The 19346-nt window shown below is 37.2% G+C and overlaps 1 protein-coding gene across 2 annotated transcripts in view; it reads right to left on the reverse strand.

Annotated features, from left to right (window-relative positions):
• Positions 1-225: 225 nt before the first annotated feature.
• Positions 226-19346, reverse strand: part of WDHD1 (WD repeat and HMG-box DNA binding protein 1) — a 30471-nt gene continuing 11350 nt past the window's right edge. The window contains exons 8-26 of one of the 2 annotated variants that reach the window (XM_075753238.1): positions 18703-18795; positions 17669-17775; positions 16066-16201; positions 15703-15901; positions 15322-15518; positions 14544-14728; positions 13189-13430; positions 12545-12682; positions 11712-11868; positions 9690-9804; positions 8128-8259; positions 7542-7759; positions 5738-5868; positions 4787-4843; positions 3869-3912; positions 3552-3710; positions 3013-3146; positions 1690-1825; positions 226-1131 (exon numbers count right to left, since the gene is read on the reverse strand). In XM_075753238.1, the coding sequence (XP_075609353.1) occupies positions 931-1131; positions 1690-1825; positions 3013-3146; positions 3552-3710; positions 3869-3912; positions 4787-4843; positions 5738-5868; positions 7542-7759; positions 8128-8259; positions 9690-9804; positions 11712-11868; positions 12545-12682; positions 13189-13430; positions 14544-14728; positions 15322-15518; positions 15703-15901; positions 16066-16201; positions 17669-17775; positions 18703-18795 (2781 nt within the window). In that variant the 3' untranslated portion in view covers positions 226-930. The remainder of the gene's footprint in view (positions 1132-1689; positions 1826-3012; positions 3147-3551; positions 3711-3868; positions 3913-4786; positions 4844-5737; positions 5869-7541; positions 7760-8127; positions 8260-9689; positions 9805-11711; positions 11869-12544; positions 12683-13188; positions 13431-14543; positions 14729-15321; positions 15519-15702; positions 15902-16065; positions 16202-17668; positions 17776-18702; positions 18796-19346) is intronic. The other variant, XM_075753237.1, reaches the window with a different exon arrangement.

A 19346-nucleotide genomic window follows, 5' to 3' on the forward strand; every position in this document is an offset into this window, starting at 1 on the left:
AAAAAAACCCAAAACCACAACTGAATTAGAACTCTTCAGTCTCAGTTGTTATACTAGAGTTAAATTATTTTACCTTGTCCTTAAAAAAAGTTTCAAACTTTGAGTTTGCTTCAGATACATTTCTTAGAAATACTGCCTTCTCTCCAGAGAATGTAAATACGACTGCTTTATGACTTGTAGGCAGAAGTCTGTTTAATTATAAAAATTGCAAAGACGACCACCACCTTAAAACAAAGAAACATTCACATTTTATTTTAAAACCAAACAATACAGAGATTTTCAAGTTCTGAGCACCTTCTGGACCCTGCTGAGGCACAGAGTGGGAAAGTACATTTGCACAGTGTGGAATGGCTCGTTTTTGCACACCCGACCTTCCTAATTCAGCTCCTGTCCTGGTTTTCTCCCCCTGCCCATCGCAGGCTGCTCCCTGGCACGGTCAGGGCACAGGTGTTGAAAATGCAGCCAAACATCAGCACCATGGCAAGCTATCTTCCCCTCTCATTCCCATTTCTCTTACAAGTGTTTGTAGCAGGCAGAAGGAACGGTGCAGAGGCCGTTACTTTGCCTCTCTAAAATCATAGGACAGTTTTTGTACAGAGTTTATCCTCCCCAGAATGACTAATCTGTATTTAGCATCAAATATTACAAGCATCGAGGCACACGGCTACACAACACTGTGTGGAACGGTGCTTCTAGGTAACAGGTCCTTTAATATTAGTTTTGCTATCCAGATTTACACTAGTAACTTGCAAAAGATGGAGAGAGCGGATTCAAAATTTCCCTCAAGAATTGATACTAAAATACTTTCTAAAAGACTATTTAGAGCAAGACACTCTTTCTGCTAGTTCTCTTTGAGCACAGCAGCAAATTTCTCAATACAGAGCTACCTCATGTTTTCAGAAAACAGACGCTGAGAAGGTACTGCATGCCTTAGCTTTGCTTGAATGCAAAAGCTGACAATCTGACATTTGTAGATTGATCTAAAGGTTTTGGTTTTTTAGTTAAATTTGAGTCCTCCGATTTTTGCTCCTGGTTCTTTTTCACTTCATCTTCCTCAGTTGCGGGACGCTTTCGTTTTTTATCTTCTGTTAAGTCATTAACTGTTCCTCCTTTTGCTTTCTCAGTCCACACCTTTGAAGAGAGTACATCATTAAACAGAAAACTACAAATTAGGCCACAAAACTCGCCGCTTTATTTTATACACCTTCTTTCTCTGATTATAAGGAAGCACTGAAATAATTCGTTTCAGAACTAATAAGGATCAGGTTAGGAACACTCTCCTTCAAAACTATACTTCATTTGAGCATATCTACGAAATTGAAGCTCTTAATTGTCTTTCTGGACAAATAAGAAACCCAAAAGAACTTAGAACAAATTGAAGCCCCAATGAATTAATCCTGGCTATGTCACTTTTAACTCCTTCCCTTCTCTTTTGTTATTTCTTCATTGATTATGTTTTTCTCATATGCCTTGCTTTAGGAAAAGCTGCTTTCTGTTATTACTTATTATTTAGATAGTTTATATTTTCATAAAGCGTGTGCCAGAGATTGTGGCCCAATTCCAAACCGAAGTCCATGAAGATGGAGAACAGTGGAATTTAAACAAAAAAATTCCTAACCGAAAATAACCAAGGGGTTCAGCAGAGTAAAAAACTTCTCAAAAAAACAGCATTAGAGAATGTTTTCTTACCATTCTTTCTTCCGACGACAGCATTCTAAATCGACTCATACCTTCTTTTATGACTTCTGCTTCATTCAGATCAGGATTATCTGTCAAAATGTTTGCTCTGTTCTCTTCTAGCCACATCTGGAATCCTGTTTTTGGTCTAAAACAAGCACACAAAATTTGTCCCCTGAAGAAAGTTATAGGAAAACCGTATCGCCCAAAACATTTCTAAACAGCACCTAACTGGACTTTTTTGTTCTTGAAAGAAAAGACATGCATATAGTCAGCAGTTTGCTTTCTCCTCTTGCAGTATGCTTAAAGAACGTGCTGACAAGGCAAGACTAAGTCAAGCATTTTTATTAAAACTGTGATATATATGGAGATTAACATTTCAGGTTTAGAATGACAAAGCATAATGGTTCTCTTCCTTTCTGACAGGGTCCCATCAACCTAAAAATAGAGCACATATATTAGCATGTTTCAGCTAATCCTTTTCACAATTTTCCTTGCCACTTGTTTTAGAACATTATCTGTAAAGGTTAATGAAAAGAATGCTAGTCCAAATGAGTAATAATTACCTTCATCTTCCTCAGTTAAATGAAGTCTAAATGAAACATGATTATAATACTGCAAGTTTCATGAGGACTGAGATTGTTAGAAAATCCATCTGTTCCAGAGGAACAAGACAGATTAGAGTCTTAGCTAGGAAGAGACGCGTTCCTTAGGCAATGTACAGTTTTTGTCTTCTTTTTTAAGAAACGCGCTAAAATAAAGCTTTTACACTTTCACGTAAACCCCTTAGCTTTTAGACTTCCTTTGAGAATTGCTAGAGATGTTTAAACTTTAAGTATTTCCTATACTTGGAACTGGCACAGCAGCATGGTTTCATTTATCATTCAAAGGTTGTTATCAGATGCATAAGTAGCATCAAGGCAAAAATCGCTGCTTAGAGCCCCAAAATTACATTTTGCATTGTTCATTTATTATTCACTCACACATGTATTTGTCTCAGCTGATGCAAAACCTCTACTTTCAATAACACTGCCACGCACACTGGGAAAGATTTAATGAACAGAATGCTTTTCTCTGTTCTTTCGCGGTGATTGTAATGCGGCAATTTGGAAATCCAACCAATGTTTTTTAATGCAGGTTTGTTTGATAATGCATAGCATAAGTAGCAGTTTACTAAATTTCTCAGGTGAGTTCACAAACATGACAACTTGTGAGCTAACACTTTAATCTTGATGTTATGCTACTTCAGAGAATGTCTTCAGAAACAGAATAGTTTTTGGACTTGCTATTCTATCAAAATTGCAACATGGCATTGAGATGCAAGCGTTCACTCACCTTTTGTTTTCAGTATTCTCCTGTGCAGTGACTTTGACTTCATGGGACTCATTTCCTGCTTTTTCTTCTCTTTCTTCCACTGTTTTTTCACTAGAGTTAGGTGTACGAGCCTGGAAGAAGGAGGCAGCTAAAGCCTATACAAATTGAGGTTAAAAAGAAAAAATAAAAAGGTAAGAGCACCTCACTCCTCTCAGAGAACACATACCACGTAGCCTAACAAAACCCAAGCCTTTCCTAAAGACATAATAATCACTTGCATTAAGACAGAATCTAATCCATCCAATTTCAGCACAGCAGATGTTTAATTAACACTATTTAAAATAAAAGCACAAGATGCAGTGCAGAGTGTAATTTCTACAACTTTTTTTTTTTTTTTGCTGTTTTATATGCTTTTTTAGTTTCTGCAGTATGCCTAAATGAACTTTGCCATCTACGATGCTTTACTTGATGAACAGGGTTTCATACTTGATAAAAGCTGGTAAAATTCAATTTACTGTTCTTTGCTCACTAAAATGACATCAAAAGACTAGAAACATTACCTGCTTGGTCTTGGGTTTGGGAATCAGAGGCTTTATAACTGGAGGGTTCTGCTTGTTCACAGCTCGACTGCTAGACAAAGAAGTTTTCTTTGAGTATTTGCTCATAGTGTCTAGAACATTTGTTGAGGGGAGCACTGGGTCCTTTTTGTTAGATGACACCTAGCAAAACAAATAAGTAGATATTTTATTTATTTTCTGTCATATTCCCCACCTCTGTCCCTCCAAGATATCTGTCAGAGTTATACTGTAAACTTTAGATATAATAATCTGTTGTGATTTTCAGAAAACCACAATCAAGCCAGCTGCAAAATTCTTACCTTAAAGGGATTCACTCGTCCTTGGCTGCTTGATGCAATTACAACTATTCAATAGGAAAGAAAAAACAATGTAAAAACATGTGTGTGTGCACACACACGCACGTATAAAAATCTACAAAACAATCATTTTAGGTGAATAGATGAAATATTAGCCTCATTTCCAAAGAAAAAGGCTAACACTCATTTTGTGTGTTTCAGCCTCTGTTCATTGAGAATTGAAGAGGAGAACTAAATCAAAAGGTATCAACTATTCCACACCAAAGAGAAGAAGTTCCCACTGGCCTTGAAAGTGGTTGGATAAAGAGAAAGTCACTTTAATAACCCCATGAAGATTATACCATATGTGCTTAGCTACCATTAGTCATCAGAAATGCCAGACAGGACTTACAGCTTAAAATACAAATCCACAGGAAGACCCAGTACTTCCTCCACTCCCAAATCCATTTCCACTCCTATTATTCTTGCTAGAGTGTTGGCAGCAGGGAAGAAGCAAGAACAATATCCTGCTCCTGTCTGCTCAGATGCACAGTTGTACAACAGGGCTACTAACTCTGCCTTGTAAGTGCAACCAATAAATGTGCCTGTGATTAGTAAAACAAATCAATGGATGATTGTTCTCATTTTGCCCTGTCTCAAAGAATGCTTTCGTGACATAGCCAGGCAGACAACTGATTCGGCATCCAGCACAGCCAAGGCAACCAGTGTAGCGTTATGGAACGTCATTAGGTAACGAAGACATCAACAGGAATAGGGAATCTCTTAAAACCATGAGAACAATAATCAGTGCAAGTTACCACTGGACAACACTGTTATGCACTAAGTTTTGGTAGTAATGGGAAAAATGAAGGATAAAACCAGGAGCAGGTATTGTGAAGCATGACAAAGTTTTCAACCTGGAATAAATGGACATTTACTCACCAGACTTCGGAGTAGTCACCTCTGCTGAAGTGACACCTTTGGAGAAAGGATTTGGCCCTTCAGAACAAAGAAAGAGGTATGTATTTAAGTGCAATAAAATGTAATAACATAACTTGTTAAAAAAAAACAAAACCCCAAACAGACAAGCAAGTTATAGTAAAGCAATCAGTATTTCACAGCATGATTCTCATTTTTGAATTGTACATACACTTTTACAAAATCATCTGTTATCTTTATCTAGATTTAACTTAAAGAATTGTATACTTATTCCCTAAACCTTAAACTTATGTGCCCAGCAAACTACTTGTCTACCAATTCAACTCCTGCAAGATTGGAGCTGAAACCAAAGTAACCATTTCACAAGGTGACCCAGTCCATTAGAAATAGTATCAGAAGACAGAAAAACTCCCCAAAAGTCCCTCAGTTACTAAGGACAACGCAGGAGCAAGCTGCGACAGAGCAGATGACAGACACTAAATGTTCCTCTGCTGTGACTGCAGGCACAGGCTGGGGTACGCAGCAGGTAGGCACTACCATTCATCTCCCGCAGGGAATTCCAGGTGACGGGAAGCTCAGAGGCAGGAGTTACTGCATGTTGCCCCATTATTCCTGCTGTGTAGTTTCTCACATGTCAGCATCCAAATAAGACAGCTGAGAAGACCTGTTCTAACTAGATAGCAGAAAACCTAGCCCCTGCAACAGTTGCAGAGTTTCAAAACTCAGTGGAACAAATGGGATTATTTTCTATTTACATAAATGGCTTCTAAATCAAACCTCCTGTATCTCACATGTGGTGCCCCTTGACAGGTGGTATGCCTGTCTTTCCTAAATTTTATGTCAAAAAATCAAAACAATAGACAGAAAACCCCATTGTTTGCATAGTCTTATAGTCTGTTGAGATAACTCTGTATAGATAACTTCTAGCCTATTCAGAGAATATACTTTCCTTACTCTGTTTATGCACTTCTGGTGTTTCTTCTACTTCCTCATAGGCATCAGTTTCCTCAGCATCTTCCATTTCTTGGTCCTGCTGAACATTTCTGACCGGTGGCCGACTCCACTCCGTGGCGGAATTGCTGTAACTAAACGGAAGGAATTGATCAGAAAGGAAGTGCTCACCGCATTCAGAAGGAAAACTGGAACAAAGGAAGGGTAACTTATTTATCTAATTTAGGAAATAAGAACAGTAACATTTGGCACTTATTTGCATTATACCTCTGTTTAAACTGTGATGATTACTAAAAATAAAATAAAGACTCATTAACCACTTTAGTTCACCCTGAAAGATCAAGTGCAGTTGCCTGAAGTGGTACTCATGTAGTTTTAAGAAAGACCACACACGGCTATGAAACTGCCCGAAATTCACACTCAGTTGAAAGTGAAAGTGGCTTTCACACAGCTCCGCACACAAGAGCGGGCACCCGAACAGAAACAGCAACCTTTGGACACCTTCAGAGTGCGTCACTATTGTTGCCAAAACATATCATAAATAATACCAGATCACTTTTCTGCTTACATGAATAAATACACAGGTGGTAACACGGATGCATATATTCAGTCTGAAGCTTAGGAAGTGAGTTTTAATGTTTAATCTGATTATTCTCTAAATTCCCAGTATAGTAATACGTACATTTCTTGCATTTCCCTCCTAATCTTTGCTGATCACTAAAAATCTGTGTACACATAAACAAAAGGTTCATTTCTTTCCACAGAATGTCAGTATTAGATTAATCTAATAAGAACAATACAGCGTTTGTGATTAATTTTAACCCTCAGAGTGGCTGAAGTCGCAGACATGGGATTACAGCTTCCACGCACAATCCAGAAGAACAAGGCAGAGCATTTAGAAAGGAATTTTAAATGTGCAGTTTCACATAGACGAATAAGGGAAAGGCTACAAATAAGTTCAGGAACTTACCACTTCCTCTTGCTTAAATAAGTTCCAAACTTCATACATAAAATTGCTATAGGAAGACAAAGCGTTATGACATTTTTCCTGCACTATCAGACTGGTGGTTAGCAACTATTTTCCTTACAGCTCTACCATCCACAGGCCAAGCAGGAAAACAGCTCTTCTGCCTGGTCTATATTTTTTAAAAACACAAACACATCTTTTGCCTCATCTTGCTTTACAAAGCAGATGAAGATAGGAGAGGAAAGGTAGATAACACAGATACAGAGGGAGAAAATAGCAAACCTGTAGTATTTCCACAGCTTTGAAGAGCTGGGGTTAATCAGGAGGGAAAAAGACTAAATAGGATACACCAAGACAGGATACTGAAAGAGGGGAGGGCTGGAGAAAGATAGAAGGATTTTAAGATAGGTATGGAATGAAGTCAGATAGAGAGACTGAGACAAAAAAAAAAAAAAAAAAAAAAAAAAAAAAAGAAAGGTTGGAGTCAAATAACCAATCCAATACAAGCTAGGGGAAGGGGGGGTGGGGGGAAAGCAAACAACCAAGAAAAAAATTCCCATCAGAGTAACTTGGTATTGAGCCTGCTTTGCCTCTGAAGCTGTTGAACAGACGTAAGCAAGGAGTGGAGATATTTCCCTTTGTGTTAGTATCCTGGTACTAATGAGTCCTCACAAGATATCAACAAGAATGTACCATTTTATATGAACAATTTATAATTAACGCAACGCAAACTGTTACTTCATAACAAATACATTGCAAACTATGGTCCAGAAAAGTGCAACAACTGTTGATAGATTAGTAAAATGTTCCCAGGTTTTTAATCACAGAAATTTGCATTACCCAGCATTCAAGTGCTTTCGGAAATCCTCTTCCTCCTCTTCATCTGCCAGTGCTGTTGCCAACTCACTTGCTTTCTCCACAGCCATTTCACTAAGTCGCTGAGCTAAATTTAGTCTTCGAGAGCGAGAAGCATACTTGATAGCTAAATTCACAACGTTGTGTGTCATGAGGTCAGCAAGTTCCACGCAACGAAATTCACGCTCCAGTTTACAAGAAAGCTGAAAGAAAAGAAGCTTTGTGAGTTACACATTTCAGTTACACTTCTCTCACAAAACTCTAAGACCAGAATACCATGGTCTTGGTGGAATGAAATGAATGAAGACAAACCACCAACAATCATGAGCTGCCTAGCAAAGAAAACGCTTTTTTTTTTTTTTTTTTAAATTCTTCCACCTAGTCTTCACACTGATAAGCAATAACAATATTAACTGCAATCCACCTCTTATCGTAGTCTGTGAACTGGCTTGATTGCCAGTCACTAGCCAGACTTCTAATAAGAGGAATCACATCAAAATTAATATCAAGAGCCATCGATTCAAAACAAAATCTCAGGGATTCTTTCTATTTTCTATTTATTTGTACTTACGGCAAACAGCTTCATTAAAAGTTCTTGCTGTTCTTTCACTGACTGACTTTTAGCATTTTCATCAAATTCATATCCGTTTTTTGATAAGTAATCCACATGGTTGTGAAATACAACAGAACGCCAGTACTGTTCCTGAAAAAGGGAGAAAGATGCACGCTGGAGCTCAGAGGGAAAAAAAAAAAAAAACCAGTCCACAACTTAATGCCTAACAATTTACACCTATTTTATCAACTTATTCTTAAATGTTCTTTTCATCTTATAATGGGCGTGATGGGTAGACAATTCTCTTTAAAAGCCAATGCCTACTGAGGCAAAAATAGAGTACACTAACAACCATCTGTATACAAACTGATGCAAACAGTCACCATATATGTTAAATTCCATTTATATTACAGGCTTTCAGCAGGATGAGACATACGTGTTCACCAGTTTGCTACCAGGACAGACAATTCTAGAACAAGTTGATTATTCTATCTTCTAACTTCTGTCCCACAGCAAACTGGAAGTATCCCAGAATAACTCTGTAACTGTAGGAGTAATCATCATCTGTGAGACAGGTAAACAGAAAATAGAACTCTTGTTGTTCAGGGAAATACTAGTATGGCTATTAGAATAGGCTAGCCCTGTCACAAAATAATTATAAACTGACTCAAAACTAGTATGTTTTCATCAGATGTACTGGAATAATGTCCTGCTTTACCTACACAGAAGTACATATTCCCTCCAGCTAAATTAACAGTTCCTGGTGTTTCCCTTCTGTTATTTGGGGTGTGTGTGGAAGATATACACCATCAAATAAAGAATAAAAAGACTTGAACCGAATGAAGGAGAATTCGTTAAAAATGACAAAGTTCAATATTGAATATTTTAATCTACACTTCTATCAAAGAGAATAAATTTTCAACTGTGTCTAAGGTTGAAGTTAGAATTTTATGTTCATTTCTATTTTGTGAGCTACAGCTGAACCCCACAAGATTGAAACATTTAAACCTATAAAAAAAATTGAAGAATACAGATGTAAGTACCACAGAAGTTCTCTGCAGGTACATCTTGCTTCAACCAGCCTCCACCTTAAGAAAAGAAGTCAAGCCTGAAGGCCTACATTTTCAGAGTGATTACATGAATTGGAGCACTTGGTACGTCTTTCAAAAAAAGATCTGCCAGAAATTTTGTTATGCTTAAAATATTAAAAAACAGACACCTTCTAAAGGGTCTGCATTTGGATCCCAAAATGTGGTGCTTCCTAGAGCATTAATCACTACCCACTGAAAAATAAAAAAAAAGAGGGTGAGAAAGACTTCATTGGCAAGAAATAGATTATGTCTAAATATAACCTTGCATCAGCTCTAACAGCTTTATTTTGTATTCTTCAAGAAACAGTTGCGAACCAAACCGGAAAAGCTATCCAAAACACTGAACCCAAACAACCTCCTCAGCCACATGTCTTACTCAGAGTTTGTACTACCCTCTTTCACAGGAGAAATGATTAACAGGAATCTTGTATAATCCCTACTATGGGGACATCTGAGACTATCAGCTGTGGACTCAACACCATTCCATACCTCCATCTGTCCCTTTTCTGTTGTAACTTGACAGTAAGGAAGTTTAAAAGATAATATTGCTACAGCAGGCCGTGGGAGCGTAGGAGGGAACCGGGCTCCTTTACAAGGAATACACCTGTGCAAGGGAAACAAAAAACACATACAATCCTCATCACCTACAGTCACCAGTTGTTCTACATCTAAATCATGTCTCCTAAAAAGGAACATATCTTAAGAGGATTTGTTCTTTAAAAAGTAGAATTACTGACTTAAATATAGCAGTATGTAAGATTGCATTATAAAAGGTTATTTTTTACATTGCAACCAATAAAAGATTTAAAAAACAGAAAAGCACATGCTGCTCTTGTTCACACCAGCAACTCCAAACATGGCACGTAAGAGACACAGATCTCTCTCTCACACTTATACCAATTTAATTTAATACCAATTACAAAACTTAATTTATATTAATACCAATTACAAAACATAAATGCAATTTATTAAAATCAGAAACTACTGAACAATTGAAGGACATTGGAACAAGTGCAGGCATGTCTACCATTTATTTTGATGAGGAGTTTTGGACTTCATGAGGAGTGTTGTGTTCAGACACACACAAGGGGGGAAAAAAAAATTTAAAAAAAAAAAGAGAGGGCTGAAACAGATAAGCGTGTACTAAAAGCATACGCTTCTTGTTTCATCATATTTAAACTAGTACGTTCTAGTAAGAATCACTTAAGCAAACCATTGACTGGGGAAGAGCTGTATTTCCAGTAGCACCAATGCAGCACTGACTAAAATGTCTGGTTTTGTAAGCTACCAATTCAGACACTAGGGAAAAAAAAAAAAAAAGAACAGGAAGCATTAGTGTTCTGGCTATCTGTGTTAATTAAGGCATATGGTGTTTCTACAACAACCCTCCCCCCCATTCTTATCTTTAATATGCGAGTGGCTCTGAATAAAATGTTCTTTGCAACTCAGAGAGCAGCAATCTTTCTTGGAGTAGAAGGAAAAATCTCATGATGTCAGACTCATAGCTGACCATCCCACCAATGTGACGTGTCCTGCACATTTTTGGTGTGTTTTCTGGAGGCCAACATTACTTAATGATTTGGAGGAAGAAACAGACAGTGAATTGACATTTACCAGTGATAACAAATTATTTCCCTTATTGCAAAAAAGAGAAGATTACAAACAATGTCATGTAAGTTGAAATACAATGCAGCCTCCCACCAACCTCTACAATTATGCATGACTAGCAAAGTAAAAGAGCCTAAATTTCAGTAAAAAACCATGAGCTGATGGATTCTGCCCTGGTTCAAAAAGGGACATAGATCACTGAATAAAGAGGACTACAAACAAAGCTTTGCAACTAAAGGTCTAGGATGCTTGCTACAATAACGAGAAACATAGTTATTTATCAAATGTGATAGTGGTGATATCTACAGTAATGGCTAACTCTCACCTAAATATTTACTTGAGCAATTTTACAAAATTGTTCTTCATGGCACAGTTTAAATACAAATATAATAACAGAGAGTTTCGATTTATCTATGCCTAATGATGTTGATTAGTTATAGGATTGGATTCTTCTCAAAGGGACAAAAGGGGAAAACATAGCTAAGAAAAAAATTAACAAAACAAACACCAAAACCAAACCCAGATCCCCCAAAACCATCAACAGCAGAAGCAGAATCTTAACAGCAGCCATACCATTTTAGTAGCTTTCTCTAGTAAAAAGTAGTTTTATGAATGTACCTGCATCAGAGATGTGTGATTTCATAATAAAGTGCAGACGTCTTGTAGCCAAGGCAAAAAGCCACAATTAATCAGCTACAAAAGTACAAAACTTTAACGAGTTTATTCAAAACCAATTTGGTAATGAAACATCCATGCACAATTACCTTTATGAACTAGATCATTTACTATGCATATTTACTAGCCACCTGATTTAGTAAAAGTTGTTTCCAGTTTCTCTTAGAATGAAGTGCTCAGAAAATAAAACCCAAGACAAGCAAAGCACTTCCCTGTGAATTATCTGACCTGAGCTGCTGAGGATTTTCATGGATGCCAACTACCCAGTAATGATCAGATTTTCCTTTGCAGTGCTCTCTCGTGTTACACACTGGAATCCAAGTATTCCCAAGTCCTCGGTTCAACATCCGCACAATCCCCTCAGAATCCACGTAACACGGGGTACCTGTTTGTTACAAATGAAAACAATTACTCTGACGGGGAATTAATTACAACACAAGTAAGTTTGAACTGGTGGATACTGCTGGGAAACGACGGTTTACGGATCTGTAATACAACATCCTCTCACCCAAACAGTACAACCTAGCTGGGAAAAACGAGTTTCCTTAGAAAGATACGCCACCTTCTGACAGTCAACACTACTGCTAGTTAACTGACTCAAGTTCAAATTCAAAAACATTTTATGAAGCAATCAAATTCATCCTACTTGGGTAGATTCCCAAAGAAAATTAGCTATTTTACAATTACTTTTTCTGGTTATCATAAAAACTCCTCTCAAGCTACCAACTTTTTGGGAAGGGCTTTTGCCAAGATGGTTAAACACGCCTATTATGGTGTACTAATGCAGTTTATTTCTTTATGCTGAGGAGGGCAACCAGTCAGGAAAACAAGTTCTGATAACATTCAAGTGTATTCTATTCATAGTAGAAACATATTAAAGATTTCTGATAAATATATTGAAAGAACTGAAAAATAGAATTTTGTTTAGCATTGACAAGATTGAAAAAAAAAAAGTTCTAAGATCACCACTACTGAAAGGGCATTAATTAGCCAAACTCTCCTCCAAAATCCCCCTAATAGTGTCAAGATTTCTCAATGTCACTTATGCAGGTATTTCATACCTTCTGCAGAGAATCCAACCCATACCAAATATGATTTCTTTGTAAGAGAAAGAGGGTCTCCATGAAGAATTTGTTTTTTCTTTTTTCCTAGCTCCATCAGCTGTACTCCGAGGCATTGGTCCCCATCGAAGCCAGTACCTAGGAAGAAGTTGTTCAATGACTGTGTTAGAAAACAAAAGAATTGTCTTGTCTCTTGGCTAAATTTAAGTTTTGAATTAAAAACTGATTCTATTGCAGGGTTATCTATGAATACCACTGTCAGACAAGCGACTATTTGTCATTTTGGACATACAAAGCATGTGTAACAACTACTTCCTTAATTTCCTATAGTAATTCATTCTGGTGTCTCTGAAACCTGAGTTTAATCTATTAACATCACTGTTATAAAATTCTCCCCTTCCTTACAGGTTAATCTAGGCATCTCGATATAAAATGTAAGCTTTGCTGTCAGATGTCAAAGATCTGTGGGTTGTGACAGTAAAAGTATCATCGAAAAGAGAAGAAGAAGAAGAAGGATAAGCATCACCGAGAAGAAGAAAATACTTCTGGTGATTATGTACAAATTAACCAGCGTTTGAAGCCAGTAACAGATGGGGATTAAAAACATAACCCCAGTTCAAAAAAGACAGAAGGGAGAAAACTACCTCTGTGATAAATAATCATCAGCTGCTCTCCATGTCCTGCCATAGACACCACTGGACCTGGGAGACTGAAGATCTCTCTCTGAACTCCTCCAACTGTAAACACACGAACTAGCAAGGCACTAGTGGCACAAGCAGCCCAGCCTTGACCCAGACAGATAGCCTCAATGTCTTCATCCTTTGGCATATCTACTGTCCACTCCTTGTTGGCATCCCATGAGCTAAAATGAATGCAGTGGAGCTTGCTAAAGCAGAGACAAAGAACAATAGTCAAAATATCTTAGCATGAAGAAAAAGACAGTATCTGAAAATACACAAATATATTATGTTTTTATCAGTGACCTTGGAACCTGTGATGGTCATAGAAAGGAACTACAAATTACAAGTGGTCATTTGCAAAGATGTTACTCTCATTATTCAAAAGCTGAAGAGCCAGCTCTATCTCCAGCACTGTAGATTTAGACTCTCTAAAGTGTGAAGCAGAGACAGATTTGAGGTCTGAGGGGAGATTTTTTTTTTCTTAGATGGAAATTGGTAAGTGTCCTGCTTAATTAACAAGAACTGACGGTGTTCAGTACCCCTGAATATCAGCCCTCATTACAAGTCTATCATATTATGCTATCTTTCAAAGGGAAAAAAAAATTTAGGAACTTCCTTTCTGCCACCTTAATTGAAAACTGCCTCTGACCAATCCATAGACACCATGGCTTTTGATAGATTACCAACTTCCACTGAGAAAAAAAAAAATTAAATTTTCAGAATCAGACAACTAACATACTTTTAAAGGTAAAGGGTGCTTTTCAACTTACGACAAAGCTGTATGTGTGAAAACAACAAGAAAGTTCTTTCTTCAAGATATTTCCACAGAAACCAGCAATAAAATATTGTTGCTATTGTTCTTAAATGCAAGAGTCTAGCTGGATCAGCTGCTTAAATCTTTCTATAGTTTTCATAAACTTGTGTTCTTCACACTGATAATTCTTTGGGTATTTCCAAACATGTCTCCTTAGCAACAGTGGGAAAAGAAATAGCATAGCCCTTTATTTATCTTTGATCTAAGCAGACTGAAGAAGTATTGTTCATGTTTACAGTTTCCTTTGAGCTAGCAATGCATGAAGTTTCCACTATATACATATTTGAAAAAAGGATTAAAAAAGAATCCTCAGGAAACAAAATACGTCTTTCAATATTTAAGTCTTCAAGTGGGTGGATGTGAAAATCCTCCTCGAAAGTGGTCCCATAAATAAAAAACATGACCAAAAGCCAAACATCTCAAAGAAGTGATACAAGCTGAAATAAATCAACAAGCTAAGTGTAATTCCATACTATGGGTTTTGCAGAGCAAGGCCATGACTTACCTTGTGAGTTCCTCTGTACTCTCACAGGCCAGCAAAATAGCTTCAGTAGAGAGGTCAGCCATCGTGTGATTGAGAGAGTTTGGCAGGTGTGTTGCATGATGTATGGAGGTATCGTGAAATTCTATATCTATAGCATTGTCTTGCTCATCATTGTAACAGCGAATGATACCAACAGAATTCCATACCTATTAAAAAGAACAGCCCACCTCAAAACCAAAATCAAATCAAGCATACTGCCCCAAAACAGCCTGCTGTAACTTTCTCATCTGAAACAACAGTAGGTGGGAGGCTGGAGGAAGACTGAAGATTTATAGTTTCTAAATCAGTCAAATTAGGTAGAATCTAGTTTCATCCTCATTGCTTAGTCAACTTGCTCCTTACAAAATTAAGTGTGAAGAACTTGCATTTAGAAAGAAATAGTGGGTGATTAATGTGCAAGTCTTTACAGCACAAAAATACCCACAAGTTCGGTCAAAAAAGAATTTTTAAAAAAATTTGCTAGAATTCAATAGCACAGGTACAAACTGTATGGCTTGCTTCTGTCTTCAAGCCAAGCATTTATTTCTACATCTAAAGTAACCAAAATATAAAATGTAACATTAGGCAGTCTTTGCATTAACACAAAGCTACTTTCCACCATTTAGCATCACACTGTGAACTATTAAAAAAAAAATCAAAAATCTTGGAAAAGATTAGATTAAGACACAGCAAGAACCAGACAATATTCAATATTAACACAAAAACTAAATCTACATAACCACACAGCAGTGAGATTTACCATGAAACGATGCATGAGATGTGCAGGAGTGGAGCCAGACTGGAACGGCTTTTGCTTGGGGGTTGGCATTGGACCATCGTAGAAAGGCTGTTGTGTAGATGATGGTGGTAAAGCTGGAAAGCCACCAGTCTGATCATCATCATCATCTTCATCTTCCTTTTCAAGAAGATTGGAATTAGCTTTTATCATCCCAATATCTAGAAGTTAAAAAAAATAAAATTACATCTTACATATGTTATTATGACAGAATATAGGTAAAAAAATTTTAAATAGTCGAGATTTCTCTGGAAAAATAAGGCAGACTATATCCAAGCACAGGATGCTACGAGATCGTCCCAATAACAGCACTAAAGAGCTCTGGAAAAGTAGTTCATTCTGTACCTAGTGAGTTATCATCATCATCTACTATTGCTCGTCTCAGATGGCCTGAAGTTGGCATAAGATCATCATCATCATCACCATCATCTTCATTAGCTCCAGTCTTTGGGGAAGACTGTGGTTCAATCATATCTCCATTTAAATAGTCGTCGTCTTCTCCGTCAAAGAGATCATTGTAGTCTTTTGTCACTGTACTGGTAACCTAAAAACCAGGTTAACAATTATCGTAAAACTTCTTTTGGACGTGGAATTCAAAGAATGAATTAACACACACGAGGGAACTTTCAACACACAATACAGAACGTTCAATATAATTTGGTAACCTACATAATCATGTTAATTTAAGAAATAAGTGGTACTGATCACCTTGTCATTTGGTTTATTTCCATCACCGATATTTTCTAACAAGCCCAGATTTCCTTCAGTATCTGTATAAGCGATTTGCCTGTATTTGGGGTGCCATGCCAGTCCACAAATTGTGTATTTTTTCTCATGCTTCATCCTAAAAAGAACATAAAAATAATGGATTTTTAGTAAGCTTCTGAGGGCAGAAACATCCACAAGAATTACTGTAGAAAGTGGTAATATTTACTGGTATTTGTGATGTTACAGTGATGTTACACATAATAAAATAATTAATAGGTTACCTTTAGCATAAACAGGTACTATTAAAAAAAAAATACAGCAGGTCTTCCTTTTCTATGGAGGAAATCACTTAAGCTTTAAAAATCAGAATGATATTCTTAAAACAACAGCTTCCTGATAGATGTAGAAAAGACAAAGTAATTCCCCAGCAGTCATACATTCCAGAACCATCCAGTTATAAAAAGAACATTCAGTTCTCTTGTACCAAACCAATGAGTTAATCCTCTATCTTTTCCACCCTTCATTCTCACAAAAAATCCTCCCATTAATTATTTACATAATCTGTCTTTAATTCTTAACATAGGCATTACAATAACAATCATGTTTCTTACCCAAAATATTCAGTCAGATAAATCATCCCTTCTCTTCCTCTCTACCTCATTTAATCATACCTTTTTTTTAAATTTTTTTTTTATTTGTTTGAAAGAGAGATGCTTTAACTAACCAAGCTAAAGTGCAATTTGTCAATTTGTTCTTTTTTGCCTACAGGTGAGGATGGCTGACTGATGGCTCCCTTTAGAAAATACATCCTACTGCCAATGATCTTGGGGTTTGGCATATAAGGAAAATTGGTTTCCATCAAAACTATCCTTTAATCAAATATTAGATTCAAAAATAATAAAAGATATTTGCACACAGAAAACTAGACTGATGTTTGAACAAAATCCATATTCGGGTCCCTTCCCTATTCTATTTCTAAGAACATAATATTTCCAGCTCTGCACAAAGGAAAAGAGTACATCACACGAATCAGAACCTACTTCTGTGCACACTGGATGTGGTGGGGGAAGGCAAAACAAAGCCACCAAGAGTTATACTCTGTGGAAACTGCTTCCTTGTAGAACATGGAAATGATATAGCAGCCCTTGAATTCCCTTCAGCATACGAAGTGCAGTTTTAGTGCATCTCACTCGGGGTTCACAAAAGAAGAGCCCTTCTCTTGCTCCTTTTGCTGAAGTCTAGGCTGAGCGGTGGCCCCACCTCCCAGCATCACCCAGATCTGACATGGTTTTTCTGACCTGCGTGCTCTGGCTCCCTCTCTGAGGACGTGCTCCCAGCCCCATCACCAGCTGGGAGACCGTCGATGAGGCCAGGTAAATGGTATTCTTCTATCTGAGCCTTCATACGCTGTCTCCCGGGGTGCTTGTTTTCAGTGGAACACTAGCAGAACACTTACAGATTTGCCCTGTAAATCTTATTAAGGCTTTTCAAGAGGCAGAGTTCTACATTTGCACAAAAAAATGTTTTTACAGAAAAGATAACAAAATTCTATTTCACAAAAAACCCCCATGTGCTTAGGGATTTACGGAACAATGCTGAATACCTCTCTATGCACTCCTGGGTTTCCACATTCCACACCACTATACTCCCATCCACACTTCCACCTGCCAGATATTGCCCACAAGGAGACCAGGCCACAACATTCAGCAGCTAAGGAAAAAATGAAAAACAGGAAAAAAAAAAAATATTACCAATGCACACACAGCATTCATATTCTGGAGCTTAAAACAGACAGATATTCTGGAAAAAAAAAAAAAAAAACCTAATGATCTTTAACAAATCACATCCAGTCTCCTGTACGAGAGCTGGATTTAGGTAGTTCCCTGCAAGAACCATTCTTTAAAGATAGCACACCTTTCTTTTTTTCTTTTTTTTTTGAGAATATCCATCTTCTGTCATTAAATGCTGCCATGACATCAAACAAAACCCAATTCTGGACATGTATACAGAAGCATAGTATATTTATTTTTAACATATAGCATAGCTTTGTTTACTTTTAACTTAATATATTTCCATAAATTAGAACCCAAGACTGTGTGTTCTGTATCTTAATAACCCTAGGAAAGTGGTCCTCTTTCACCCAAAGGTTTCCAGGTACCTCATGAGGTCAAAATAAGAAGATGGCACAGTTACGTCTACTATGTAGCTGAATTTCAGCTTAATAAAACATGAAGTGAACAACTGAGATCTCTGTTCTGTACAGAAATAACACTCCTGACATTCTCCCTAAAATCCTATGTATTTAGAGCAATTTGTGAAAACAGATGTTCTTCAGCTGCAGCTGGGGACTCAGAGTAGACCTTAAGAGATCTAGGGGGTCACTGTAAATGAAGGAGGGGAACCACAGCCACATAAAGATACGTTTGGCACTCATCTAGTATCTCTTGCCTTGTTTCCCAACATAAAGTAACAGGATCAGAACTGAAATAGAAAGTGTGAGCAATCATTACCAAGGGGGGGGGGGGAGAAAAAGAAAAAGAAAAAAAAGAAAAAGAGATACTGCCCGGAATACAATTTCTAGCAGAATAACAGTTAAATTATGGAAGATACAGCAAGCACCTGGTTTATTGTACCTACCTGTGTGATGAACGTATCCGACAGATCGAATTCACTATCCCAGGTTTCTCTTCTGTACAGTTTAACAACTTTATCTACAGGAATTGCCAGCAACTGTTTAAAGGAAGCAAGAATCGGACAATTTAGAACAAGTTACCTTTCAAACAGAACATTTAAATAGCATAGCTCCTTCACTCAGAAGTATTACAGTTGTGACTGCCTCAGTAATTAACGGTTCTCTAGCATCCTAGCAATGCCAACTGAGAAAGTAAAGAAGGATGGAGTAATTTGAATGACAAGGTTCTTTAATGCTTTGCAATGCAACGTAGCAAAGTATGCCTGGTTTTATTTTAATCTTCACTTCTTTCTGGCAGAAAACTGAAGATAATGACAGCTGCAATGTAAGGTTAGAAGTTCTTATTTATCAAACAGCTAACACACACATATAAATAGTTTTCAATGCTCTGAGCACAAAGCTTATGTTCTCCTTTCTCTCCCTCCCCACACCTCTTTCGATCAGGTTACAATTTCTCAATAAATCTTATTTGAATAGCTGATTCTTGAAATAACTCATCTTTCACAAAACTACATAAATGTTACTCTCTGTTTATTTTTTTAAGATTTGGGACTTTTAAAGACTTCTAACAATTTGCTTTCTAAGAGAA

Source organism: Balearica regulorum, chromosome 5, assembly GCF_011004875.1.
Source record: "Balearica regulorum gibbericeps isolate bBalReg1 chromosome 5, bBalReg1.pri, whole genome shotgun sequence".
Taxonomy (NCBI): domain Eukaryota; kingdom Metazoa; phylum Chordata; class Aves; order Gruiformes; family Gruidae; genus Balearica; species Balearica regulorum.